The 27,610-nt window shown below is 41.2% G+C and overlaps 1 protein-coding gene across 1 annotated transcript in view; it reads left to right on the top strand.

Moving 5' to 3' along the window:
- The window catches only part of KALRN (kalirin RhoGEF kinase), a 497,270-nt gene that overhangs the window by 313,826 nt on the left and 155,834 nt on the right, over positions 1–27,610 (top strand). Inside the window, exons 14-17 of the mRNA XM_050711733.1 lie at positions 9,712–9,907; positions 15,643–15,809; positions 21,450–21,569; positions 24,400–24,618. Coding sequence (XP_050567690.1) covers positions 9,712–9,907; positions 15,643–15,809; positions 21,450–21,569; positions 24,400–24,618 — 702 coding nt within the window. The remainder of the gene's footprint in view (positions 1–9,711; positions 9,908–15,642; positions 15,810–21,449; positions 21,570–24,399; positions 24,619–27,610) is intronic.

Genomic DNA, 27,610 nt, shown 5'->3' with positions numbered 1-27,610 from the left:
ACTTATCAACATTAACACAATTATCTCACACCATTTTTAAGAAGCAAAAAGATGTTTTCATCCCCATAATTAAAAAGCATGTAGTATTTCTGATGGTTAGCTATTCTAAGCTTGTAAGGGAAAAAGATGATGAAATTTAAATTGAGAAATTAAATATCTTTTTTTTACTAAAGATGAGTAGCTTGGGCTATGGCTGGTAATGTATTTAGGTTTTAATTTTCCAAAATAGCCCAGATCCAGTGTAGATTAAGAACAGGGAAACAATGTGTACCAGTATGACTCTCAAATGAATTTCTCCTTCTCCAGTCTAGATAAGCCCCCTTCCATCTGTCCAAAGAGCGGTGCCATGTTGAACATACCCCTAACAAAACTCCTCTACCTGCTGCATCCATGTTAAATCTCTCTCCTTCCTGCAAATCATCTACGAAAGTGGGCCCAAGGCACAGTGCTGTTGTAGCGGAAGCTCTTCTCAGCATGCTGGAAATCTCAGTCATCAGCATCCTGTTTTAAGAAGAGCAGCTGAGGAAGTTAGAGTTTGATACAGGATCTTCCAGCCTCCTTGTCTAAGAACATTGTGCACATTGCCTCCCCAGAGAAGGAAGCGAGCAAGAAGAGCTGGCTGGCAGTGTGCAACAGCAGTGCTGCTGGGGCAGGTTTGCTCCAAGGGGACCAGGTTGCACTGGCAGCAGTTTCCTTGGGAACCCTGAAGCTGCTCTGTGCAAAGAAATTTGGTACATGGGTTGTGAGGTCCCTGTGCTTTCACAACAAAAGCACTTGATTGACATGGGTTTCCAAATGGAAGTTTCACTGGATTTCCAAAAATTAGCCAGCAGATCTTGGTCTGATAGCAAAACAGTGGCCTGGTGTTTCTATTCCAGCCATCTCTTTTTTTTTTTTTTTTTTTGTCTCCATCTCCCATATCTGAATGCTTTTGTTCTCTTTGTTGCTTCTGTCTTGTTAAGCATTGTGTTTCCCACTTTTCTTCCCGGTGTGTGTTCTCAGCCTTAGTTGTCAGGTTCTTGAGTTCCTGGGAAGCCCCCGTGATGAGGATCTTTTCCTGGGAACTCTGCTCAGAGGAAAAACTTGCCTCTCTTTAATGAAAGCCAGAGTTGCAACTGTGGGAGCCCATCTCCTCCCAAAAGCTTTAGGGAGGGTTTCACATTAGAACTCAATCTCAGAGAATAGTTGCATCCTGTGTAGTCTCTTTCCATCCAGTTTTGGTACCAAACATGTTTTCTTTCATTGCCTTTCCCTACTAACCTCTCTCTTTCTCTCTCTCCTTTCTAATTGATAATGCAAACTGAAAGTATTAGGGAATTTTTCAAGCTCACAAATGGCTGTGGACTGTTTGACCTTTATTTTTTTATTTAGAAAGTGTCTGACTGCCATTTGTTCTTTGGAAACTTTCCTGCTTTTACTGTTCTTCCCAGATATTGAAGTCCATGCCATGGACCACGTAACCCTTTCCTCTGGCGCTTCTTTCTGGACTTGCACTGTACCCATCCACTTCATAGCTGTTGTCATTTTTGAACTTTTCTATGATCTTTTCTTCCTGACAGAGGTTTGGAGTCCAGACAAACTTCAGAATTAATGGTACTTCATGAGCAACACTCACTTCCATCTACTTAGGCATCATTAACCTTCTCTGTGCTTCAGTGAAGTCTGCCAACTATTGTCTCATTTTGTCTTCAGGAAGAGTATTTTATGTAAAGAGAAGCCACCTGCCTTTTTGTTGGTAGGGCAGAGCAGCTGTCTTCATTTAGGACTTCTAAGGACTTGTGAGTTGCCTAGGCAGCTTTTGTGTTGTATTTGAGTCAAGGCAGGTTTGGCAGATATGAATTTGGATGTGAACCCAGAGGCACATAGCATGTGCTGCCTTTTATTTTTTTGCCTTAATCTCATTATATTGACTGATATTTACACTGTAGGTTCTTGGGGTAAAGTATGAAATCCAAACGATGACGACACCTGGAAACCAGCATAACAGAAATATGAGAGAGCCTAGCTATCCCAGTGGGAGGTTTTTCTGCCTTAGGTTTTAAAACCATAAAGTGACAACCCATTCTTTATTTAGGAAACGTGTCTAACTTTGATGCCTGATATGTTTTATTCCTTTACCAAGTCATTGCACATTCCAAGACAAGACGGGATCATTAGGATTATATGGTTGGGCTTTCTGCGTGATGCATGCTATGACTGAGTTCATGCAGCCAACCAAGTAACTCGGGAGATTTCATGCAATGCGACTGGGGTAGTTGATCCACTATGAGGAAGTAGGGTATAAGACCCCAGAGAAAATAGCTGGCAGGCATCAGCGGCAGCGCTGGCACCACACTGAGCACATTATATATATGAAACATAGTAGTATCCCAGAGATATAGCTTCACTAAAATCTGTCAAGTATTCTTTGACTTGTGCTTCAAAAATAGTCACTTAAAGGCTTATTAACCATTATTTGAATGGATGTTAATATTTAGTAAAATGTTGGGTAATTGCATAAGAAATGAATGGTAAAATGCACTGAGTTGCAACCCCTACCACAATGAATACCACCCAGAGCATAGACCACATCTTTCTGCATATGTTTTCTTTATATCTTTTGTACAGAGATGATCAAATTCACCTGTAGACCCCTATAAAACTCTGACTGAGAATAGGAATGATCTCACCTCATACCTGTCTGGCCACAGTTGTTGGTTACCTCCAAGGAAATTTCTCCCTCCACTTCCCAGAACTGCCCAGATCCTTCCCTTGTGTGTGTTGTTGTTTCCTGCAATGCACGTGGATCTGTGCAGTGCTAGGAAAAGCCAGTCCACTGTAGTCTTAGAGCAGTGCGCTTTCTAGGCAAAGACATAGTCCTGGAAGGGGTTATGGGGGTTCCTGCTGTACAATATAAATTGGATCTTGTATACTGTTATCTTTCAAAAAGTACCACAATCGCTAAAATCTTCATGTGCTGGTTGTCTAATTTTCCACCACTGCATCTCATTGGCTCCATTTCACCTGCTAATTAAATTTTTCAGCCTTGGTTTCATTTGCTGGTTCTTTTGGCTCTTCCCACCCATTCCTGTAGAAGGGAGCAGAAGCCAGCTTGCAGACAGTAGTTTGATTCACTGTTATTTACAACTCACTTGAGTTTCACGTTTCAGGTTTATAACATTAGCAGGATCTTTCAAGTGAAATAGCTGCCTGCTTGGAGGTACAAGATACTTTACAGCCCCTCACTGGCTTATAGCTGACACTCAGATGTGAGCTTCTCTATTAGAAATAAGAGTTGCTGGAATCTTATAATGCCTCACACTTAGATGTTTTTTGTTCTTTCGCTTTTTCATATGCATAGGTTTCAAACTGCACATCACTTCATTTTAAGGAAAGCAAGGCATGAGGCTCTCTTGGGTACCTTGTCTTTAGAGCTCAATTCCATTGTTTCTCTTGATATTTTTGGGACTCAGGAGCCAAAGGCACTGGAGCGGAATCATCACTGTGACAGCCTTTTCACATTTCAGTAGCTCAGGTCCCTACTAAGCCAGTGTTGTTTCTCTGCCACATGTCAAAAGGAATTTGTGACAGCATTGTCACACTGCACAGCGTCAGTCCAAAGCAAGACCTGAGAAGGAGGAACAGCGAACTTTCTGCATGTGTTGGTTTGTAGAAGTGACAGTTTCATTCACCCTTTCCTACCTACATCTCCTACCATACACCTGCAGTTTTAGCCTGCTCGTAGATCCAATTATACAGTCATGTCCAGTCTTCTGCTCTTCCAGTTTCCTCTGAATTCCAAAGCAGAGCTGAGTGCTGCAGCCCCGGCATGTCTGGTTAAAAATAAATAAATAAATAATAAAAGTATGTGCCCTGGAGATCTGTTTTCCCCTACTCTGTTATAACCCCTTTCTTTCTTCACTCACAGACATTCCCTTAGCATCCAGGAGTCAGATGATCTTCTTTTATACCTCCCTAGATCACATCTGACCTCCCATCTCATCCACCCCCTCTCTCTTCATATTCTTGAAGAGAGGTAGATATTCCCTTTCCTTGATTCTGAGCTCTGCCCTGTGCCTGTGTGACTATTCTTCCCATCCTGCCTCATCCCTGTGCTCTACCAACACTCCTCACCTTTGCTCCTCCTCCTACTTCCACCATCCTTTCTCTTGCAACCTACCTCCTACATTTGCTTGTTCTTCCCAATCGTCTTTACTCTTTTTCAGATCCCTCTCACAAGCCCACTCTCTTTTTGTTGATAGTGGCTGCTCCCAGGGTAGAACTTTCTTTTGCCTCCTCCTCATATGCCCATTCCCCAGCCCATACTTCAAAATATCAGCTTCTATATGATTCATTCACCATATAACATTTATTTTCTCTTGCTTGATTCTTCATATCCCTCTCCACCTCCTTCAATTGGCAAACATTTTTTGTTTCTGGCTGGCATTAAACAAGAAGACTTTAGGTGTCAAACACTGAATTTGGGCCAAGCAAGCAGCATTCAAGGCTCAGCAGCACCATTTTATAGAAAATTTCAGCAGTAGCATCAAAAAATAGATAGGATTTAGGTATGAAATCATTGCAGACATACAATTGCCTGCACAGCAGCTGTTTTAGCTTGGATAGGCTCTTTGGCCTAATCCACGAGCAACTGCAACACAGGAGTGAGATGGCAGGACTATTTCTGTTGTTATTACTGCTATTACTTTTGACCTGCCTACTACCTCTCTGTGCCTCTCCTCTCCCTCCAGAGTTGAAGATGAACATGTCTCTCTCCCCACAGTCATGTTATCTGCTGGCGTTGCAGCATGGTAAATCCAGGAAGCAGCAAAAGCAGCAGTTTTGTAGCAATAGGAATTTGGGTATATGAAGTTGCTGCTTTAGGAGGATGCCTGCCTAAAATATATGTGGTCTAGACTGTGGTTGCTGTGTCTGCACAAAACACAGACCTGGCTGATGTAGTCTGTATATCTGTTATGGTCTTGTGATAGTGGAGTTCAGCACAAACCCGGTATTTGCTCACATGCTGAAGTGAACTCCTGGGCTGTCCCTGCTGCTCTGATGTGGATATCTCAGGTAGCTCATTTAACGCTAGCTTGGGTTCTCTACCTGCATCATTTCTCCTCCCGTTATCATGACAGCAGGAGAATCTATTTCGGATGAAGAAAAAAGGATCATGCTTTCCATGCTCGTTGTAAATATACAGGTCTGTTGTGTCTTTCTCTCTCATTTGCACTCTGGGGTCATTTGACCTCCCTGTATTGCTTCGGACCTGTTTCTTGGCCACCAACCTTATACGACCTGCAAGGAAGGAGTGTGGCTCCTTCCAGAGTCAGCTCAAGAGCAGCTGACAGTGAGGTATGCATCTAGCTTTCCTTTGAGCGGTGTGAGTGCTTTGGGATGCCTGCCACTTTTGCTAGGCCTGTGCACTGCCGCTGTTGCTGCTCTCATGACCCTCCTGCTTTGGTACAATTTCTCTCTCATGCCACAGCAGAACAGAGCAGAGCTCAGGGCTTCTCTCGTGGCAGCGCTCTTCTTCTTGCAGGGCATGTGAAGGATGCTAAGGTCTGTTTAGAATCACAAACACTGTGAAGCAAAATGAATAAACATAAGAAGTGCCATCAGTTCTTCCCACCGAAAATCCAATAGATGAACAGAACAAACTCTAATCAGCCATTCTTCTGGGTCAAAAGGGAATTAAACAAGTTCATGGCCAAGCGAGCCTCATTTATGAGACAGTTCCTGACATAGGTTCAGTGTAATTGGCTCTTACCACAGTTCAAGAGATAGTATAGTTTCATCTTGTGTAGTCCCAAGATGTCTGACCTATTCTGTGAAAGCATCCAAGGTCCGTTTTTTAGACTTGAAAAATATACATCTGTAGTTAAAAAAGCTGCCTAAATACAGCCTCTTCCTAAAGAAAAATAATTTTTCCCTATACCCAAGTCAATCTAGCTAGGCACTCAGACTCTGGGACCATTTCCAAACGGTCCAGTTTGAAATACAGAAACTGCTGGGATTTTGAGGCATTGGCTGTACAGACAGGAAAGGAAGTGTCTTAATGAGATATGCCAAGCAGCACGGTCTCTGGGATAGGGCACCAGATTGGGACTCAGGAAACCTGGGTTGTTATCACAGCTCTGTTATTGCTTCTTTGCCTTCGTGTGCTTTAGATTCCCTTCTAGCCATCTGCTTGTCTCAGTTACTCAGAGCAACGTACCCAACCTTCCTGTGCACACACGTCGCCGGAGGAGCTTGGTGATGTTCCACCTCTCGCTGTGTCTGACTCCTTCCTCTCCTCCCCTAACCATGGGATTATTAGCACATGGGATAATTAGCACTGCTTCCCCAGCTCCCACTCGGAGACAGCTCCCCTCCTTCCTTCCTTTCTCCTCCCCGCTGCCTGTGGCTGAACTCAGGAGCCTTGCTGGACCTGACTGACTGTCCAGAGCCTCTCAGGCACAGGCAGAGCTCCAGCTTGTGGCCCTGACAGCACAACATGGAGCCCCCGGTCTGGCCTTGCAGCCTGACGAGCTTACCAGCTTGTGTCCTGGCTGCTTGTGCTGTCCTTTCCTCCGCCTGCAACCAGTGATTTGAACTGGGGAATGTGGATAATGGAGCATGAACCCCTCAGTGCCTTGCAGTGGATAGCAGGGCATGGAGATATCCACGTGCAGCTCCTTTCTGTGCTAGGAGCCTGGTGAAAGCTGGCTGCTGACATGAGCATCAGGAGCACGGGTTGCCCGGGAGGCAATCCCTCTCCCGAGTGCCTGTAGATGCCTCTCTGCTGTTCACCTGTCTTGGATGCTCAGGGACAAAAGCCAGTGCAGTCAGGAACAGCCATTTTCCTGTGCATGAGTGGAAATTGTTGTGGAATTAATGATAAAATCAGTGCTGCTCAGTGTCCCTTCTCCTGCAAGTGAAAAAGTTGCTGAGAGAAATGGCATCACAGCGGAGAGTCTTAGCCAGGCACCCGTGTAGTAGTGCTGGCTCCCAGCCTACTTGAAGATGTGGGACTATCTGTTGATTCGTTCATAAGTCCATCCTCAACTTCCCTGGCAGTCCAACCCTCAGAAAGATTTGTATTTTCCTGTCCTGGAGATGATGTCCAGAGACATAAGCACATGGAAAGAGATGGGTTTGATCAGAATCCCCGTATTGTAGCATGGCTGTAAGAGCAAACTATTGTAACACGTTCCTTGACTGTTTTAATCTTTTGTATTGCTGTCACTTACAAATGCTTTTAGACATCTTCCTGAGTGCATATACATGGGAATGCTTACAGGGAATTGGGAAGTACTTTGCAAGCCCCTGCAAAATTTCAAGTGATTGTTTTAGCAGCCTTACACTCAATGCAATGAATTTGAACAGACAATATTTTTAATACCTCATTAAAATAAAATAAAAAATCCTTTGGTTTGTTTATATCGCTACTAAATCCTGCAAGCAGAAGGGACTTTACATTGAACTGTAAATGTTATTGTCATGACTGTAGGAACCTGTGCTTACTCTAAATTCGTTCCATTTTTTACTTTGAAACAAGGTCAAGGCTACCTCAGTTCTGATTGCTGTTAGCCAAGGATCTTTCTCTAAAGTCAATGTATCTAGTAAAACCCTTCTCCAACACCTACTCCAACCATTCCTCCATAGCTGTTAAATCTGCCAAGAAGCCTCCACAGTCCAGGGACCCCAGCTATAAAATATAAATGAATCAGAGACTGCTGGAATCAGGAATGGGGCCAGAGAGACTGTAGAGATAGTTGTTATTTAAAGGTAATTGAGTGAAATGGGTGAAGGAAAAAGCTGAAGAAAAATAGAAGCTCCTCAGAATGTTCACACACTGGCTTCCACCCTGCAGCTGAGATCCCAGGTTCTCAGTTGAGTAAATCTGCTTTTTTGCTTCTCTCAAACAAGAGCCTAGAAATTGTGCTTATGTTTTCCCATCTGATGCGAAGCTCCCATCCATGCTAATGTGAGAGGGGCTGAAAGCCGGTCATTTTGGGTTCCCTTCCAGTGCCTGTGTTGGATTTAATGTTATGCTTTCTGGAACGGAAAACCAAGTGGGAAATTTTGAATCTTGGCTACTTGAGAAGCTAAGCATCTCACTGCACACAGGCACTGAAGAGTGCTTTTAGTGAGAAACAGAGAACCTCTCACTACATGATAACATGCTCAAGTGTGAATTTAGATACCTATTTTTAGCTCTCCTGGCTCTAGCTATGAGGAGCTGACCAATGAATGTGAATTCAGGCATATATTTAGTAGTTTTGAAATACTTTAAACAATTATATGCTGCACAGTACTAGCCTACGTGTGTGATTTAATTCCCATTCCCCTTGTCCCACTTCCCTCATTCATTGTCACTAGCACGTTCCCTCTTTTAGTAGCAGAGTCGAGTTTGAAGGGAGGCTGTGCTGTCTGAGTGGGGGTAGAGCTTGCATTAATTGTACAGGCAAAACCAGAGCAGGACTTTGATATTGGTTGGCTACTTGTGAGCTAAAATGTAAAACACAGAAGATCTAGTAAATAGACTGCTAGAATCATCAGTCTGCATGTTTAAATTAGGAAGCAGAGAAAGCAACAGAAGATTTTGCCTGTTCCCATGAGTTATTGGCAGGTAACACTGGTCTGTGGCAAGAACTGGGTCCTGCCTGTGATGCTACTGGTGTTTCACCCAGCCCTCGAGTGTGATGTGTCTGTGCTGTGCTTTCACCATCTGTAAAAATGTGTTCATAGAATATCCCGAGTTGGAAGGGACTGACAAGGATCATCAAGTCCGACTCCTGGGTCTGCACAGGACCACGCAAAAATCAGACCCAATGTCTGAAAGCGTTGTCCAAATGCTTCTTGAACTCCATCAGGCTGTGACCACTGCCCTGGGGTTATTATTTATATTAATTCCCCAGTATGAAATCTTTGAGATTCATAGAAGGAAGTTTATACGAGGCCTGTTCCCACTCCAGCTAGCAGAAAGACCCTTAAAAAGACAAAGTCCCTGAAAGCACAGACTGAAACAACTGCAGTCAGTGCTGTGGGGGTTAACTCACCAATTTCATAATAAAATTTTAGGTGTCACGATGCATTTTCTGTGAACAACAGGTAGATACTGTTCACAATGCATTATATCAATATATAATTTATAATATATAATTCATAATAGCATAATATTATATTATAGTATATTCTGCAAATGTATTATTTATCCCTGTTTTAGAGCTTAATGGAAGCATCTTATAATTTAAATTGTATGAAGAAAAAGAATAAACAATAATAATAAAAAATATTCCCATCTGTAGTATGTAATGTATAGGGTGCTACAAAAAGTTTTTAGAAACATTCAGGCAGTTTTGGGATTATGTAATCACACGTGTCAAATATTTTTTTGCAATTCTGTCAGTATTATTTCTTAATTTAAATTTTGATTTATTCATAAGCACCATCTCCACCACCCATGTGAATACAGTGAGTCTTCTCTTACAGTGGAATGTGGAAGGGAAAAAGAAGTTGTTGGATTTCTTGTTGGACTGATCGTCTTTTCATGGATCCTTACCTAAGTAAAATGTTAATTGTGACCATTAAATGGGTAGAATCTAGAGTGTATTGAGGCTGTGGTTTGAGGGGTTTCTGGATCACAGTCAAAATGTGAAGTCTTTCAGTGATCCGTACACAGTTTGAAAGTAAGATTTTTCATTGCTCTTGAGTGTTTATGGTGTCTATCTTCTGCCCATTAAGGTTACAGCAGAGTTAGATGCCTGGAATGAAGATCTGCTGAGACAAATGAATGATTTCAATACTGAAGACCTCACTCTGGCTGAGCAACGTTTGCAGCGTCACACTGAGCGGAAATTGGCCATGAACAACATGACCTTTGAAGTCATCCAACAAGGGCAAGATTTACACCAGTACATCATGGAGGTCCAGGCTTCAGGTCAGCAGAAAAATTTGTTCTCTGTTTTGTATGAGAAGAAACAAAAGAAACCAAGAAAAAATATCCTGCATATCAAACGAAAGTACCCCACTACATACAAAATACATCAACTTTTAACATGAGCCACTCTGACCTATAGCTGTCTCTCCACACCCAAAAGTGTTCCATAAGTTTGGGGAATTTTTGGATTCAGGATTTTATGTCAGAAATTGCCGTTTCTTTGAAACCAAAACTCAGTGTGAAAGTAAAGCTGACTTTCAAGTTCCATTCGGAAACTTTTACAACTGCAGGATGGAGTTTATTGTCAGTTCCAACGTGGAGGGAGAGGAGAGGGCAAGACACATTGCACGGGTAAGGACACTTGTCCTTGCACCAGCTCCAGAACAAGCACTGCAGGGGGTCATGAGTTATGAATATTTGAGCTGGCCAGTCTGACCTCAGGTCTGGATAAATTCTAGCTGCTCTAGACTCCTAAGCTTGTAAACCTTTCTGCAACTAGATTTTATCCAGAGGCAAGCTGACCAGATGTGCTGGCTCGGTTCTCCTCAGGCTTGAGTACCCCTTCCCTGTGCTATGTTTCTGGGTGCAGACATGCCCGAGGGAGAGAGAGAGGTGGGGGGAGAGAGGAGACAGCTATCCAGAAGCCCTCTGGAAAAGAATCCAAATATGAGAGCCTTGAAATGTATCATGGAATTGAATTCTTGTTTCCAGCCAGCTCCAATTGGAATTATTTTGTGTATAACAAGGCAATATGATAAACGATACTGGAATTTTCCTTTTCGATGTGCACTTGAAAGTTAAAGATAACTACTTGGATGCAAAAAACCTTTGGCATGTGCTCTGAAATGACAGACTTGATTCATGTTGATTGGGAGTCTGTCTGGTACTTCTACTCTGCTTCTCAGCAGTAAGATTCCGTTTCCAAGACATCCTATGAATCAGGATTTTTGTATCCTTGCATTCTGCATTTGGAAAAAGAGTGTTGTAATTCAAATTAATCACTGCATAAAGCCCAGAAGTGAATGTTACTTGCAAAGTGTTTTAACCTTCTTGAATGTCTGGAAAGAGTGCAAAGCAAGAGCGATTCCTGTTCTTTCCCTCCCCATATGCACTTTCAAAATAAAAAAAAAGATTTTTATGGTTTTATTCTTTGGCAAACATTTTACCCTTAGGCACCCACCTTTAAAAAAAAAAATCTGGCAGTATTCAGCCTGATTTGGCAGGCTGCACTCAACAGAGGCTTAAAGATTGCTACAAGAGTATGTTGTGAACTAGACAAGCCGGTGCATTGTGTGAACCATGTGTGTGAGCTTGTAGGAGATCTGCCCACACTGTGTCTGGCCCTGTGCTTCAGCACCATTGCTTTCTGGGGTAGCAAATTAGTCCTAATACATCAGTTAGTATGCTTTTTTTTTTTTTTTTTTTTTTGGTACATCTTGGAAGTATCTTAATACGAGTAGGAATCTGTGGGAGGTACAGAATATGATCCAGAACAGAGAAGAGTCAGGAGTCTCAGGGACTGCTTTTTTTTTTTTTTTTTTTTTGATTGCGGACAAAAGATCAACAGCTAAATGAAGTGACTTTTAAAATGCTTTTGTAAGATTATCTAAGATCTCTTTTCTATAAAGCTTACCTGATAAAAATCCATTGCTCCCAAAGGCAAGGAAATGGAACTCTCACGGGGGTGCAGAGTAACTGTAGTTAATCAAAGGTAACGGTCATGTCTGTCTTGCACAGAATGCTAAATGATGGGAGAATGGCAAAATAAGGGAGAGAGATTGCTCCTGGGACCCTACTGTTTCTTATTTTAATAAAGGAAAGCTCTAGTCCATAAAAAATTCATTTAATTTTACTCCTTCTTGCTGAATCCTATATCACAGTCACTCAGTGCATAAGTTAAGGGATGATTGTTCTTACTGTCAGAGCTGTGAACTTGTAGGGGTTCTGGGAGATCAACTGCCATTGCTGCTTCCCATTGTACAGTGTCACCACTGCTACAATCAAAATTCAGCTATAGCCACAGAAGTTAAAACAAACAAACAAAAAAAAATAAAGTGATTTTTCAGGGACATTCCACCTAATCAGGCACTCTTAATTGCCTGAGGTTTCTTCCCTTCCATATAGTTCTCTTTCAGTTTTATTCATTTTAACGTGTCACACAGGAACCAGATTCAATTTTGATCATTCTGGTGTTTGTCTTGGAGGTCCTTAGGCTAGTAAGTCTGTCAGATAAAATTACATCCAGGTTTTTCCAAGCATGACGCCTTTTCAACTTGGAAATCTTGGGCAGGTACATAAAGGTTTTAGACATTTGCCCATGAGTTTTGCACGTCTCATGCGTATTTGGAGCAGTGAGTCTCAGGCTGTGGAGTACCTGGAATTCTTTATGAACGCTGTGGTGTGGGTACAGTAAATCCAGTTGTCCTGTAATGGACCATGTCAGAATCCATGCAGATATTCAGGGCATCCATGTATGTGCCACATCTGTGCAAGTCCACTATTTCCAAAACACCATACAGCACAGGGTTATGTCCCATGTTTCCTTCCACTAGTCCAGCACATGTGGATGAGCCTGCTTTGGATTAGCCTGTTTTTCACAACAAGAATTATAACTCTTTGAATGTTAACAAACTCTTTTGAAACTCAAAGAAATGTTTGTTTTCGTTAGGGAATATGTAAGATCTGGAAGTCAAGTTGTGTTTTCTGAAATTTAGCAGTACTTTCAAACTGTCTTCCTGTCTGACTAATACCAGTGTCCTTCAGGAAAGAGGTTTGCATTAGAGAATGTTGTAACAGTATTCTCAAGAAGACTGGACTTCTTAATGACCCATCACTTTTTATTTCAATGAGCCTATCTTCTGTTTTTTCCAGTTTGATTGCAGCTCTATACTGATATCAAAGGATCCCCTGATTAAAGGGGATCTGTGTGCAAAAATCCATGCAAAAACTCTCAAAAATTGATGCTGATTTTTGGGTGTCTATCTTGATAAATTAAAAGGGCCTGGTGTTTCCAGCAGAGGCAGCTTGGAGATTTTTGAGAGTTTAGGATCACAGTTCATGGGTGGTTTAACACCTCAACCCAAGTGGCAGTGAGGACACATTCATGTCGTTCATTATCATGTGTCCCTCAGTCATTCTGCTTCTAGGTACTAAAAGCAGCTACACTCTGATAGCTGATTAATTGACTGCACATGTTTATTTTGTTATTAAAGTCCATTTGCATTGCTAATATCATTGTCACCACGAGCACCATGGTCAGGTGTCACTCAAGGTTTACAGAGATAGCTTTTTATGTGTTAGAAGCAATTTCTCTAAGCCAAGCCTGAAATACACTGAAAAACTGATGTCAGGGTAATTTACACAATCCCTGTCTGTTATGTGGAAAATTCAAAGCCCTTTTGTGTCCCGGGTGTCAAACTAACATAATTCATGTCTTTTCCCAGCATTGCATTGCTTAAAAGGGAAATGCAAATCTGTTTCTTTTTGGCTATGATGTCATTTCTGGGGTAGAAAATAGATATGATAAAAAGAGGACGCTGCGCTGTCCTGTTACAGGCTTGTAACAGTTTGGTCTAAGAAGCAGGTTTAGAGGAGCTTCAGAAGAGCTTTGTATAGGTCAAAAACGATACCCCTTCCTTACACTGAATAGTACACCACACTGCAAATAGCTCAGCCGTAACTCATGTATGTCTTGTAGGATGCTGGCCAATGTGGGTACTCTTTTTTGTAAATATCGTTTAAAAAAACATTTTAAATTCATTATCCTTCACTTGATATCTGCTGCAATGGTTGAGACATGAAGAAAAAAATGGCAACTGAGTTCAGTTTTATCAGAAAATCAGCTGTGCTTTTCTGTCTATCAAAACACAATGTAAAGATTTTATGTATGAAATTATTCTGAAAGCAAAGCTTTCCAATTTGCAAACCAATCTTTGAGAAGAATAAGTGCTCTCGCTGCGTGCACTGGCATGGCAGAATAAATCTGTGTGACATATGACAAGCAAGAAAGGGCAGATCATTCATCATGGGGAGTGCTGGCTGCCCTTGGATAGCATCCCAGTCAGTTCACTGGTTGCTGCTGATGAGTTAGCACAATCAAAACCATACCAGCTGAGTGTGCACGAAGGAAAACTGTGCATTTAATATCTTATAGGTATGGTGAAGTCAAGCGTACGAAAAGCCCATCATGTCCTAAGGATACAGAGCCATATGCAGGCTAATTGTAACAACGATGCCTCATGTCTGGCATTTGAAAGGAACTTCACTCCTAAGAATAGAAGCATATATTAAATTTCCTGGTCTTAAATGAGAAGCCAGGGACCATTCTGCTTTATTTGGTAATGAAGAAACTGTTTTGTTTTGTTTTGTCCAGGAAAGGGAATAAGCCAATCCCTTGCATTCCCACATGCTTTTTTTCTGATAAAACCAGAAACCAGGAGAAAGAGGATAGAGTCAATCGTAAGGTCATATTTATTTTGTGTACTGTCCTCTGTGGATACCACTGTGAGAGAGAATGAAAGTCACGAGTTTCTGAGGAGGATAAAGGGGAAAGAAAATAAATCTTTCTAAATGGATTTAAAAAATTATGTCCAGCCGTTCTACAGAAGCTTCTAATTAACACATTTCATTTTTAATGTCCTAATATTCCATGGAATCAAATGGCTTTGGAGAAAAGTGTAGTGTTTTCTCAGCATTACAGCAATTCGATTATTTTCCTATTAGGTTCCTGATCCTCCCTGTACTGAGGCCAGTGGCAAAATTCCAGTAGACCTCAATAAGGGAAGAGTCGGGTCTTTATTAGTTTATAAGGGATTACAGTAACGTAGGATGACATCATAACCCTTCCAGGCCAAACTTTCCCAATTACACTTGTAACATACTCACCAATGCTATCATACCAGTGTAATAAAGAAGGAAGATGTGACGCTCTGCGTTTGTATTTCATAAAACCACCACTTGCAAGGCCCATAGGGTCACAAGAAAATTCAGGAGGTGGGAAGGGTCCTCAGGAGGTCTCTCTTTCAACCTCTGATCAAATCAGGGTCAGCTGTGAGATCAGGCCAGGTCATTCAGGTGTTTATCCTTTTCATGCAAGATGCAAGGAACAGAAAATGTGGTACTAGGCCACCTTTTTTAGCTGGTATGTGAGGAATGGATGAAAGTCACTCTGTGGAATAATTCTGAATGAACTACAGGTTGGTTTAAACTAAATTGTTGTTAATGATCCCCTAAAGTACTCAGATGGAAAAGTTGTTTGCCCTGTGGAGTTCCAAGTACTCATGGCACTATTGTAAATCTGGTGACTAGAATTTACTTTATTTCACTTTCCTATTTTCTTCCACTTCTTTTTTCCTCTTCTAAGTTCTTTTCAACATGCATTTGTAAAGTATAAGTTAATGATTTACTGTAATGAAGGGAGATTTTTTTCTGCCTTTTTTTTTTTTTAATTTGATGTTCATGCAAGTTTTTGAGCAAAGCTGTGGTTAAATCATGTTCTGCTAGTCAAATGCTGATGGGTGAGATGAGCAATGATCACGAGAGAAACACTGCTTTGTAGAAGAGACGTAGTGGTGCAGAATAAGTAACTGTACAAGCCAAATACTGATGGTGAGAGTGTTCAGTGAGAAGGAGTTGCTAAACGAGTTACAAATCAATGTGTTAGGTGGCAAAAAATGTTTGTGCAACTATAATTGCAGATAAGTGCAATGATCTCTCTGCATGTTGTTCTGTTGTAGGCATTGAGCTGATCTGTGAAAAGGATATTGATCTTGCAACACAAGTTCAAGAGCTGCTGGAATTCCTTCACGAGAAACAGCATGAGCTGGAGCTTAATGCTGACCAGACTCACAAGAGGTTAGAGCAGTGCCTACAGCTTCGGCACCTACAGGCTGAGGTCAAGCAGGTGAGAGTTTTTAACCATGCTGCAGGGTGTTAAATGGGTTTTCAACCATTACAGCACATGCTAAACCATTATCTGCGAAGTCACACACCTTTAGGTGGACCATCTTAATCCCTTTTTCGTTAGCAGTACTTAATTTGCTGACAGATTGCATCATGACTTTTTTACAAATAATGAAGGGCTTTGTTCCTTATACTGCGCATATGTGAGGCTTCATGAATAGTTATGGGAACTCCATGCAGAATGGACGCCCTATCTTCTCAACTGGAGTGTGCCTCAAAGCCTGTGTTCTGGGAGTACAATGATTTCATTTGGGATCCAGACTGAAGTTATTACAGAGAATTGGTCCAAAGCAAAGGATAATTGAGCAGTGATGTCTAAGCATGGCATTACAGTAGTTTCACTTTTTCAGTTATTGCTACACATCTGTTGACCTGCAGGAACCTTTAAAATCTTCTGGGTCAGATAAAAACTTCAATCTGTGGTCTCTATTCTAGGATTTGCTTAACCATCTTGGTATTGTTATATTGCTTTTCCTCCAGAATTCATTCTAGCTTAGGCAATCATGTTCTGCCTCCCTTGTTTCCCTCCCTAATATTTCATTTGGATGCCTCACATTTCTTTGTTTTCTTGTGCTTTCAAAGCCCACTTTGATTTGAATATTTTGCAACCGTAATTGAAACTAGCATGGAACTCTCCTGAATTTTGATTTTGAAAATGTAGTTGATTTGTGTTTGTGATAAATTCAAGGGACCCTCCTCATAAAGCTCCAGAGCTCTACAGCGTACTTTGGCTTTCTTCTTAAGAAGAGACCCTGTGATATTCATAGTCACCATGTTAATGTGCAGAAAATCCTTTTTCCCATAGGTTCCGAAAGTTTGTTATACACTACTTAATAGCTAAATACTAAAATAATAAATACTAAATAATAAAATAAAAAATACTAAAAATACAGGTTATTGCTACCTGACCAAATCCCCGTACCCCTATTGACCCAGGATGCTGCGCGGGTCAGCCAGCCCAGCAGCTGTTCCTGGAGCCATGCAGTGGCAGTGCAGCACTCTCTGCAGGTACTTTATGTTACTTGCCTCACTATCAAGTATCTGCTGGGCTTTACTATTCTACAAATCAAAATCTAACCAAAGGAAGTGGTTTTAGGACTGAACTATCTAATACTTACTGTTAGAGAACATACAGCTGCCTTGAATTAGTATTTTCTTAACATAGCTTGGGACTATCCGAGTCTTTATTACTGTGACCTTTCACCAAACCAATAGTGAAGAATCATTTGTTCAGTTGAATGCTAAGGACTCCTTTGCTTATTAACCTATAAATTACCACAGCTACAGTTTCTCTTGAAAAGAGCCAAGTTAAAATATATCTGTGCCCTATCTGTTTGCTTTCCTGTAGATGAGTCATATTCCCAACCATTTAGTGAAATTGGGAAATATATTGATTTTGGCTTGTAGTTCATCTCCAGTCTGGTCCAAATTTCCTTCACTTTCATTTTAATGCATCTGAGACGATGGATGATCTCATTACCAAATTGCACTCACTCTTGCAAATCAGTTGAGATTTGGTTGCCACAAGACACCTACTGTAGCGGTGGTTAACTTCTGCTGACATAGTAAAATTGGTCAAGACTGCTACATGTACATGTGTTTGCATTTTGATGTAATGGCTCATGGAAATACAAGGTCTTTTAACTGTCTCTATCTATTTAAGTCTCATTTAGGAGGGGTTTCTGCTTTAAATCATATGCACCAAGGGTTCGAATGCCAAGACAATGAATCAAAGTTTGAGGCCATTAAAGCAGAACAATTCAAAGTGAGATGTTCTGTGAACTGCTTTAGAGTGGAAATAGTATAGATCAGTGATTCACAAACTCTTTGTTATTTAGAAATACCCTTCCCAAGACTGATTTCCCCTCACTTTCCCCACACATTTCCAACAGAAACTACAGAGCTTGGATTGCTTACATAAAAGTAATAGTAGAATAGAGTTGTGGAGATCAATTTAAAAAACAAACCCTCTAATGCTGTGCTTGCAGATATTTGGCTTCCAAAACCCCTTGCTTCTTGTCTGTGGGTTTTATTTCTTTTTTGATAAGTGTTGAACTTCCTGTAATATAGCCCCAGATATTGTCACAGTGTCCCACTATACTTACTTACCAGGTTGTTTCTAAGTGAATTTTGGATATATATTTTTTTTTCACATGCCCATTATTCATCCACTTTTGCTATTTTGGCATTAGATTTGCTTCCAGGTGGATATGCCCAAAGGATGATGGAAACCAGTCATTTGAGGGGCATTGAATGCACTTCTTTTTTTGTTGTGGGGTTGGGTTTCTTGTTGTTATTGTTTTTTTCCCCATGCAAATATGTCACAAAGTTCCTGGAAACTGGAGTACAGTTTTGAACACGGCTGAAATTTACCAGAAGGTGTCCCTGCTGGTGGTGGTGTATTTCGTGGTAAAAGCCTCTCAAAGAATCTTCAGAGGGACCAGAGATGTAAAAGGTTCTCTTACATTATTTAGCCTTTTAAACTTAAAAGTCTGTTCCAACCTAATTTGACTTGTATCATTATCAAGGCCTTAAAGTCTGTTTTAGGAACATCAAGAGAAGAGTTCTGACTAAAGTAAACCAGCAGACAGACTCACTACAGGACGCAGAGCTCTTGTTTCTTAAGGAAGGTTGCACATGAGGTGCCTCACTTTTTTTTTTTTCCTGTAAGTTCTGATGCTGTGCTCAGTGAAGATGTCAGAGTTTCAGGGTATGAATCTTATAAGAATTTGGAACTATTATTTAATTAAGGAGGAGCCTTATCCAGAAGCAGTCTGTTTTAAGCAAATTAGAGACGCAAGTGGGAATTGTTTCAGAACTGTGGTGGTTGCCGTGTTAGAGAACCCATGCCTTGAAGTTGTCCTCCAGGAAGACGTGGCTTTTATGTAAGTCACTGTTAATGCATTTCTGCTTCTCCATTGTAAAGAAAATTGTTAGGCTTTTTTTAAGAGTCTTTGGAGATTTATTTAACTCCAGGATTATTTAATCACTGCTTCTACAAAGTTGGTAAAATCTGTGATTTGTAGGATGTGTCTGTTTAAAACCATCCTTAAATAATTGGCTTGTCTGTGTGTTCCCAGATAGTAGTGAATCTATTAACACATGCAACGACCAGAGAAGTGTCTTGGTGCTGTATTAGCAGCTTCTATATGTATTTTAATGAAAAGGTATGAAGCACCATATAAGTTCTTGTTAACCAGATACAAACGTGTAAATGCTCTCTCTCAGTCATTTCAGTCTACTTCCAAACCAGAGGCACAATGAAAAGCTCTGCAGGTGATCAGATTTTGCACTTAGACTTAAGGAAGCTTTAGATATGCCACAAAATGTTTTCTTTCTATGTGAACCACACGCACACAAAAAGAGGAAACAAATAACAGAAAAACATTGTTTTGGAAACAGCTGATACAATCCCAGACGAGGTCCTGACATTTAAGTGTTGGACTTTTGGAGGTAGAACGGGGTCGTTTAAGTTCTTTCTAGCAAAATCTGCTGGGGTTTGGGTGCTCACTGGGCCTGGAAGAGGGAGCGCGTGGTCCCCCAGTGAGTGTCTGAACCCACTTTCTGGGGGAAGGAAGTGGGGGACACAACAGGGGGTGGCAGCAGCCTTGGTCAAGAAGAGCTCTGAGAGACTGTCAGGATAGAGAACCAAAGAGCCTGACCCAGAGTACTTCATTCTGCAAATTACTGGGTTAACGAGACAGTTGTAAAGAGGAATCTGCACATCCATTAACACTGGAGGAAACCTTGCTGCTTTCAGTTGCATAGTCCCTCTTCCTCCTTACTCAAACTTGTTGTCTATTAGCTTTTTGCTAGTTTAGTTCCTTTTTAAAGACTGAGGCTTCCAGTGTGGGTTTTGTGTTTGTTTTGTTTTGTTTTTTGACTTTTTGGAAACTTAGATGTTTATATAAAATCTGTACCAAAATCTCTATGACAAGTTTTGAAAATTTCAGATCAAATGAAAGCTGTTGCCCAGAGGACCCTGTCATGCCCTGATTGTATTGCTTGGGGGGAAAAAAAAAAAAAAACAATTCAGTTGTTGCATTTTTAGCATACAGACTCAGTGTTTTTTACACTCTAAATGGCCCAAGCCAGGATATATCTCAATATATCAAATGTGAAGTGATGCGTTGCTTTATGATACACTCTCCTCAACCCTTTTCCAGACACAGCCATCTTTTGGTTAACTTCAGCTTTTGGTACCATGTAGTGGGTAATAATGTAGCTTTCTTCTCTGATGGATTATACAAAATGCCAGCCAAAAAGATGATATAAGATATAAAAGATATGATAACCCGATTTCTTTTCCTTTAAATCTTTGTTGCATTTCCCACAGGATCAATAATACCTGCTGATGAAAGACAGAAAGGTGACAAATGAAATCTTCCACACTGTTGTACTGAGCAGATGCAATTTCGTACAAATTAGGGTCAGATACATGTGTAAATGTTTCCTCTTTCTTTGTCCTAGGGAAAATTCATTTTTCTACCCCACAGGGAACTGAATGGCTACAAGTAGGGTGATACTTGATGCAGGGATAAAAAACAAAACAACAGAAAATCCCTGTTTCTTTCAGACGATTTAATGGATCACTTGGTGAAAATGATGGCACAAAAGGGAAATTACTGTGTAGAATATTGCAGCAAAGTCAATTTGGGAGCTTTGTAAATCACAAGCTAAATTTAGGGCAGTGCCTGGGCAGTCAGGATTTCCTGTGCATCTGTGAATTGAATTCAGCAACTTGCTGGCTTTATTGGAATAATTTGACACCCACACAGGTAGAAGATAGGCTTTGAGCCAACACAGCAGAGAACTTGCACATGCATGTGGGTTGTTAATTTTCAAAAAACATGTCTTAAAATAGTAGAAAGTGTCACTGTTTAAATAAATAAATAAGAGCTTGATAGATTAATTACCTACATTTAGCATTTGATTCTGTAGTCATAACAGCATTCGTTGCATGTCTACAAATAATCTGAACATCCCTGAAGTACAGCCTCCTGACTAAATATAAAATGCAAGACATGGAGTTTCTTCCTAGCTCTGCATGCACCCAGAAACTCTAACTGCATCTTAACTACGTGCCAGATGAAATCAACTGCGTCTTCTCCTTACCCCCAAGCTCTGACTTTTGCATGAAAGAAACACAAGCACGAAGGGAGCTGCAGCATGACCCAGCAAGGTCCATAATTCAAGGTGGAAATTTGAAAAAGAGAGAGATCTTTATGTTTAATTTCAAATATCCCTTATTATACTTTGTGGTTTTGCCCTGGGGTATTTGCACAGGAGAATATTCATTTTTGTGATCAGATCTTCGAAATGAAAGCTCTTTGCCATCTGAATATCCACGTAAATATTTTGGGATTTGATTCCTTAATCAGTAGCTTCTGCAGTAAGATCTTTCCTTCTGACAATTTCTGTCATTGAGTCCTTATCCTAGGATTTCTTTCTGCTCACTGATTCAGCCTGAGACCACACTGGGCAAAGTACCTTTCTGTTAGTTAGGCTGAGCCATTGTTTGATAGCTGACTACAGAAACCTTTGTATGGAAGCATCCTTTAAGCACATACTTTCTTTGCAGGTGCTTGGCTGGATCCGGAATGGTGAATCAATGCTGAATGCAAGCCTTGTCAATGCAAGCTCCCTCTCTGAAGCTGAGCAGCTCCAGCGAGAGCACGAACAATTTCAGCTGGCCATAGAGGTAATACAAATAAATTAGCTTTGTTTCTTCATCCCAGCTGAAGAGCATGCAAAGGTTATCTCTTGGGCATCAGTCGTTGCTTGCTTGAAGGAGGGGAAGGAGTAAAAATTTTAGAAAGTCAATCTACCATTAAACTCATAAAGCAGCTGGAGGTTAATAGTGAGATAAATTATTTATCATCTGCAGCTAATTCTTCTGCTGTCAAATATCAGCATTTCCATTCATGAAAATGACATTCACACATCTCCTGATAATTTCTTTAGTAAAAAACAATAAGATTAAAATTCACGAAGTGATCTGAAAATGGTAGAGGTTCATGAAGTCAGATCATTTCAGAGCATTCATTTATGAATATCTTTGATTCTGGATAATGCTCTCACTTGTAATCTTTGATTCAGCGGCTCTGTTGGTGGCAGAGGAGATATTTATTCAAACCCACATTCTCAAACACCTTTGGTTTAAGCAAGAGGGGTGATTCTTAAGAATTGCCTGCTGAACTGAGCTCGTGCCCCTGCTTGCCTGTGAGGAGCACATCTTTGACGTGGCCCTTGAAAACCAATAGTGAGTCAACGCATTTGCCTCCCTCATGGTGTCAGGACATGGCAGGAGTAATAGCACATCCTCTGAGCTGCTGTGCTTTGGATAAGAAGTGGAAAGTTATAAACTACCCTGAGTAGAGGACTTCAGAACTCATGGTTTGGCTCAGTTCTTTATGTACCCTTGCTATTATGAACACATCCTACGCTCACAGGGTGTGCTCGCTCCAGTTATGTGTAAGGAGGTATGTTGCTTTCTCCTGTTCCTGCTTATGAAGGTGTATATGCTTCCCCAGTTTTCTGTGTTAATTGTTACCTTTTTACAAAGCAAAGAACAGGTTGGCAAATCACTTTCTGTGGTTTATATATGTTTGGGGAAAAAGAAAAAAAAGAGGAAAAAAAAAACACTTTATGAGAATAATATTCCCATAATGGAGATTTTAAAAGATGTCCAGCTTAGGGGGAAAAAAACTGTCTTTATGTCTTCTGATAAACTTCAAAGCAGTCAGTATACATTATAGTGTGGCTAGTAAGTATAGAGTTTAAATCTTAGTAAATGAACTGTTTTGATCTAGCTCCGCTCACAGTAAGGAAGGAGCAGCTGCTGTAGCTCCTAAGGGAACAGAAAGAAGTTTTCTATCAATTCTGTATGAGCTGGCTGGTACTGAGCCGTGCTGACCACATCTTGGCAGCCATCACCAGGCGGCGGTGGGGGACAAGACACCCACCAGCTGTGTTATCACAGCTTGCTGCCATTGAGTGAGTGCTTGTATTTGGTGGTAAATGCAAATCACAGAGGGAGAAGAGGGTTACACCACAGTATGGGGAAAATAAGTTTTCAAAGGGAGAAAACACTAGATTAAATATTTAAAGTGTTTAAACCTCAATATGGGGAAGAGATCAGCAAAGCACGCAGGGCAGACAGTCCTCTAAAAGCACGCTAGATGTGGAATTGATTTTCAGTTAAAGTCCTTTAAAGTCTATTTAAAACAAGTATTATGACTCTAACATCAGTAAAGCAGCTGGATATTAAATTTAACCAGTTGCTCTTGAACATCTTCCTAAATGTTTCTGCCAAGTATTAATCCTTTTTTATTTTATTTTTTTTTTGCTAATAGCTTTCTCTACATTGCATTATTCATCAATGTATTACCAGATGATTTCAAGCTTCTTTCCAGGTTCAAGGATTAGATCATAAATGTATCACATGAGAATTTGTCAGCAGCAGTTACAAATGGGATGCAGAACAGAGGAGTCTTCGGGAGATTTTAGGGCTTCTGTTCAGAAGATTAAAATCAAATATTGGGCCAAACCTGAACACAATTACTTGGGAGCTGGGAAGGGCCAGGGGCTATTTTCCCCTCAGTAACCTACAAAGGAAGGTGTAACCACCGTTTGGTTAACTGAGAGGCAGTGATGCAGGCTGGGGAATGGGGCAGATATATCAGTCCTGCCTGCAACTGAACCAACTGGGGAAACGTGTGGAAAATAGCTTGACTCCCCTCCGAGTTCTGCCCTTAAAGGTAGCACAATATAGGTCCAATGTGAGTGTACTGTCTGAAACCTATCTTATTTGAACTGATATCTGTGGCATAGTTCATGCTGTTAAATATATATATATATATATATATGGCTAAAGAAACATCATCATAATGGGGAAGGTTTTTTTTGTCCTCATGGTCCAAATAGTATTTTCGACATTTGTTGATGAAAGCCATTCCTAATATGTTTAATTTATGTGGTGCAGCAGTGTTCCCTCTAAGGCAGCCTCATGTTTCCTGGCTTGACGCTTTGTATCCTACAGACAGGACAATTGCATACGTGAGGAAAGCTGCTGATGCCAGCAAACTCTCTGGCAAGAGTCAAATCGGGGTGATTAGGCCTGTAGTTTGCCAACTCTTTGGTGTTTGCTTTTGTGCCTGCAGACTGTGTGGGATGCAGTCAGCACTGAGTACAGGCAGGGTGGGAGTTCGGCATGGTAGCTGCCTGCACTGGGGCGGCCACAAGGGATCCACCAGGACTCTCTCCCTTGCCTCAGGTTGTTCCCCATGGGGCAGTAGCTGTCCAGTGGAGCTAGCCCATTGTGGCCAGTACTTGCTTGTCCCAAGCTTTAATAACGTTGTAAATGTGTGTGAATAACTGAAACTAAAATGCTTTGCGGAAAGTAACTGTTAACTGGAGATAACTCTAAAAATGTTTCACTCTCTCACATCTCCATGCTCACGCCTCGCTCCACCTTTCTACCATAAATCTGGCGCATCTGTACAACCTCTCTTTCCTCCCCTCATACACAGTCCCTGTTTCATGCCACTTCCTTACAGAAGACACACCAGAGTGCCCTGCAGGTCCAGCAGAAAGCCGAAGTGCTGCTGCAGGCTGGGCATTATGATGCCGATGCCATCAGAGAATGTGCTGAAAAGGTGGCCCTGCACTGGCAACAGCTGATGCTGAAGATGGAGGACAGACTCAAACTGGTCAATGCTTCGGTGGCCTTCTATAAAACCTCTGAGCAGGTGAGCTGAACAGTGCCGTGTCCATTTCATGGCAATTGCCTACAGTCTTGCATTTAGTTCCCAGTGTGTAGTGCGATGGTCTCAGTAAGATCACTGGTGCAATCTCTCTACTCCTTTAGGATGTTGAACTGTTCCAAATATCTGCTCCCTTTTCCTTGAGCAGTCCCAGAAATAGGAAGTGTGGCACTTTGGGCAACCCTGCTTGCCTCGAAAAGCTGCCTTTTGCCTTTTGATACATTTGCATGTCTCCATCGACACGCAAAGTGCAAACTTTCTGTCACCTGAATAGGACCCATGTGTGTTCTCAGGTGCCCCCCAGCTAACAAACACCAATGTGATTGCACTCCACCCCATGACAGTGGTGGTACATGTGGGTTTTCTACTCTGATCCCAAGTGCAGAGGGTCTTTTACCAGCAAGGGATTGTACAGCATTAACAACATTAACCGAAAGGATGATTTATCCAGTGCAATAGCAGGTTGAACTGGCCAAAACCATGTTTCAAACAGGCAGTTTGAATTATGCAGTAACTTTCATCTTAAAGTTTTTATTGAAACTGTGTGGAAACAATATAATTTTTGATATTTTTTTAATTGTCTCCTTCCCAAAGGGAAAAAATTCTGAAATCCTATGATCTTATTTTCAAGTCCTCATTATACCAGAGTTCATTTTGAGGAATATAAATCTGCATTTCTTTGAGAACTGCTTGCCATTAATTACTTATTATTTTGTGAGCAGCACTAGCCAGTGTTTTCAATAGTAGTAAAACACCACCATGCCAAAAAAGATGCCAAGATACAAAGCGATTTCTCTGAAATCCATCTGCAGCACAGGTAATTATGGCAGTAACCATTATATGTTGACACAACTGTACCTCATTCCAGGAATCCATGAACTGTAAACCACATCCAGTTGGCTGCAGGTACAATAGGATCATTCATCTCTTGCATAAACAGGTGCAACTTCACTGTAGCTGGTGGTGAGAGTTAGTGTCATGGTATGGATACTCGAATGGCCTCGTGTGATATAATTTACTGCAGCCAGGCAGCTTGTGTTAGCTGTAGGAACCTGTGGTTTTGTGAAAAGCAGCAATGATTTCCATTAAAATTTCTATTGTTATCACCACACAGTTAGTTCCTCTATTAGAGAACAGGCTTGGAAAGTTTTTTAGCACAGCTAAATATGTCATTATGGACCAAGATAATTTTTCCTAAACATCGAGGCTGTAGATGATCCTTGGGCCACTTTTTGTTGTCATTGTGTAATGCATTTATAAGATTGTTTAAAATAAATTAATTCCTTATAATTAATGTCCTTCCCTGTGAAGGGTTTACAGATTTACAGTCCCTGATGCACTCAGGATTGGAAAGAATTACTGCTGGTGGAGGACTGTGAGAAATGGAAGCCATTAAGGGATTCATTAGTGCTTTAGACAGTCAAATGTGCTGGCCAAAATATGCATAGGCAGTCATTTATCAATTCAGTCTCTCTTCCTTTCTCCAAGTGATAGACAAGCGTACTGCAGTGCCCACCAGTTCATTCATGAGTGGTGTCTCTGCAGCAAATGTTTGGAGCAAACATCGCTCAGTCTTTAATGCTCATGAACTTGCTGCTGCAAGCAGTCTGTCATTCTCTCAGGCTGCAGGACTGATCTACAGCCCTTAGCAGTCTGGTCCCTGGCTGCATGACAGTGGATTGAGTAATTTACTGGATCCTGAGTTCTCTGAGTATCTACAAAAAACAGCTAAAAAGGTGGCCAGAGAGACTGTCACAACCAGCCAAACTTCTTCACGCCTGTCTTCCCCAATTCACTATGTTCGTGGTATAGCTGGTGGAGCCCTGGCTTTCAAATTGTCCAGTTTCTCTCTGACTTCATCGACAGCCTGCTTCCTGATAATTTCTCTCATCCTCTTAACAGAGAGGATGCACCTGAATGTGCAGAAACCGTCTTTCTGCAAAGATGTGGACCCAAGGCAGTCCATCTACTTTCATTGTTTTTAAGTCACCAAACCCCAGTAGAGTACCAAAGTTCTCAAGAACCAACAAATAAAATAAAAATGCTTTTCTGTGCCTAAATAACACGTGGGACATTTGTTCTCCAGCAAGTGGTTGAGGGTGAGGGCTGGTTTGCATCCAAGCAAGGAACTGATTTCAGATTGTCAAATGCCTGGCAGCAGGTAGGTCAACCAGTTAACAACAGTTCACCAGTCTTAAAATGGATTTTGATGTGTTCAGGAATGGAGTTTTATGAAAATGACCTGTAATAGTGGGGGGAGGATTGAGTGGTTCTGGAGTCTCTTCTAAACTATGCTCTTAAGCACGTGGGGTCCTCTGAATTATATCTTTGTTCATATAAAGATTGCAGGAGTGAGCAAGAAACGGGTGAGCATGGTTAGTCAGAATCCCAGCAATAACTGACTGGATCTTCAGTAATCTCAGTAGTGGAGTGTGTAGGAACAGCCCTCTAGGAAAGAAGAGGAAAGCCCCCAGTGGTCAGGAAAATTTAGGCAGTTTTTTCAGTGTCTGCACAGGGCACCGAGAGTCATTCTCAGGATCTGCAATGCAAAAGACTCAACCTTGTCCAAGGCTGCTGCACACACAATTTTCAGACTGTGCTGATTTATTTGCCTTATTCCCTTCATTCAACCAAGATAGAAGATCCTTCTGTAAGCCCTGTACAGTGGAACACCTGCATCCATCTATGTTGCAACACTGATTTAATGTCTGTTGGTATCCATAAGTCTTTACAAAAGCTGTATAGGGAGCAGCTAACATGCAGCTGAAGAGAATTAGTTCCAGCTTCAGAACTTGTTTCAGGAAAGTATTTAAGCATGTGTTTTTCTTTAAGTATGTGCTAATTCCCTTGACTTCAGTGGGATTTAAACACATCTAAAGCACCCTTCTGGAATAGGGATTGTTTCCTGAACGATCCACAGGGGCCAGACTGACCCCTGCCTTGGTTATACCTTTTGAGCTTCCCCCCTGCTATGCGT

This window comes from Cygnus atratus, chromosome 6 (assembly GCF_013377495.2).
Source record: "Cygnus atratus isolate AKBS03 ecotype Queensland, Australia chromosome 6, CAtr_DNAZoo_HiC_assembly, whole genome shotgun sequence".
Taxonomy (NCBI): domain Eukaryota; kingdom Metazoa; phylum Chordata; class Aves; order Anseriformes; family Anatidae; genus Cygnus; species Cygnus atratus.
This window is presented reverse-complemented; position numbering and strand designations above follow the sequence as displayed.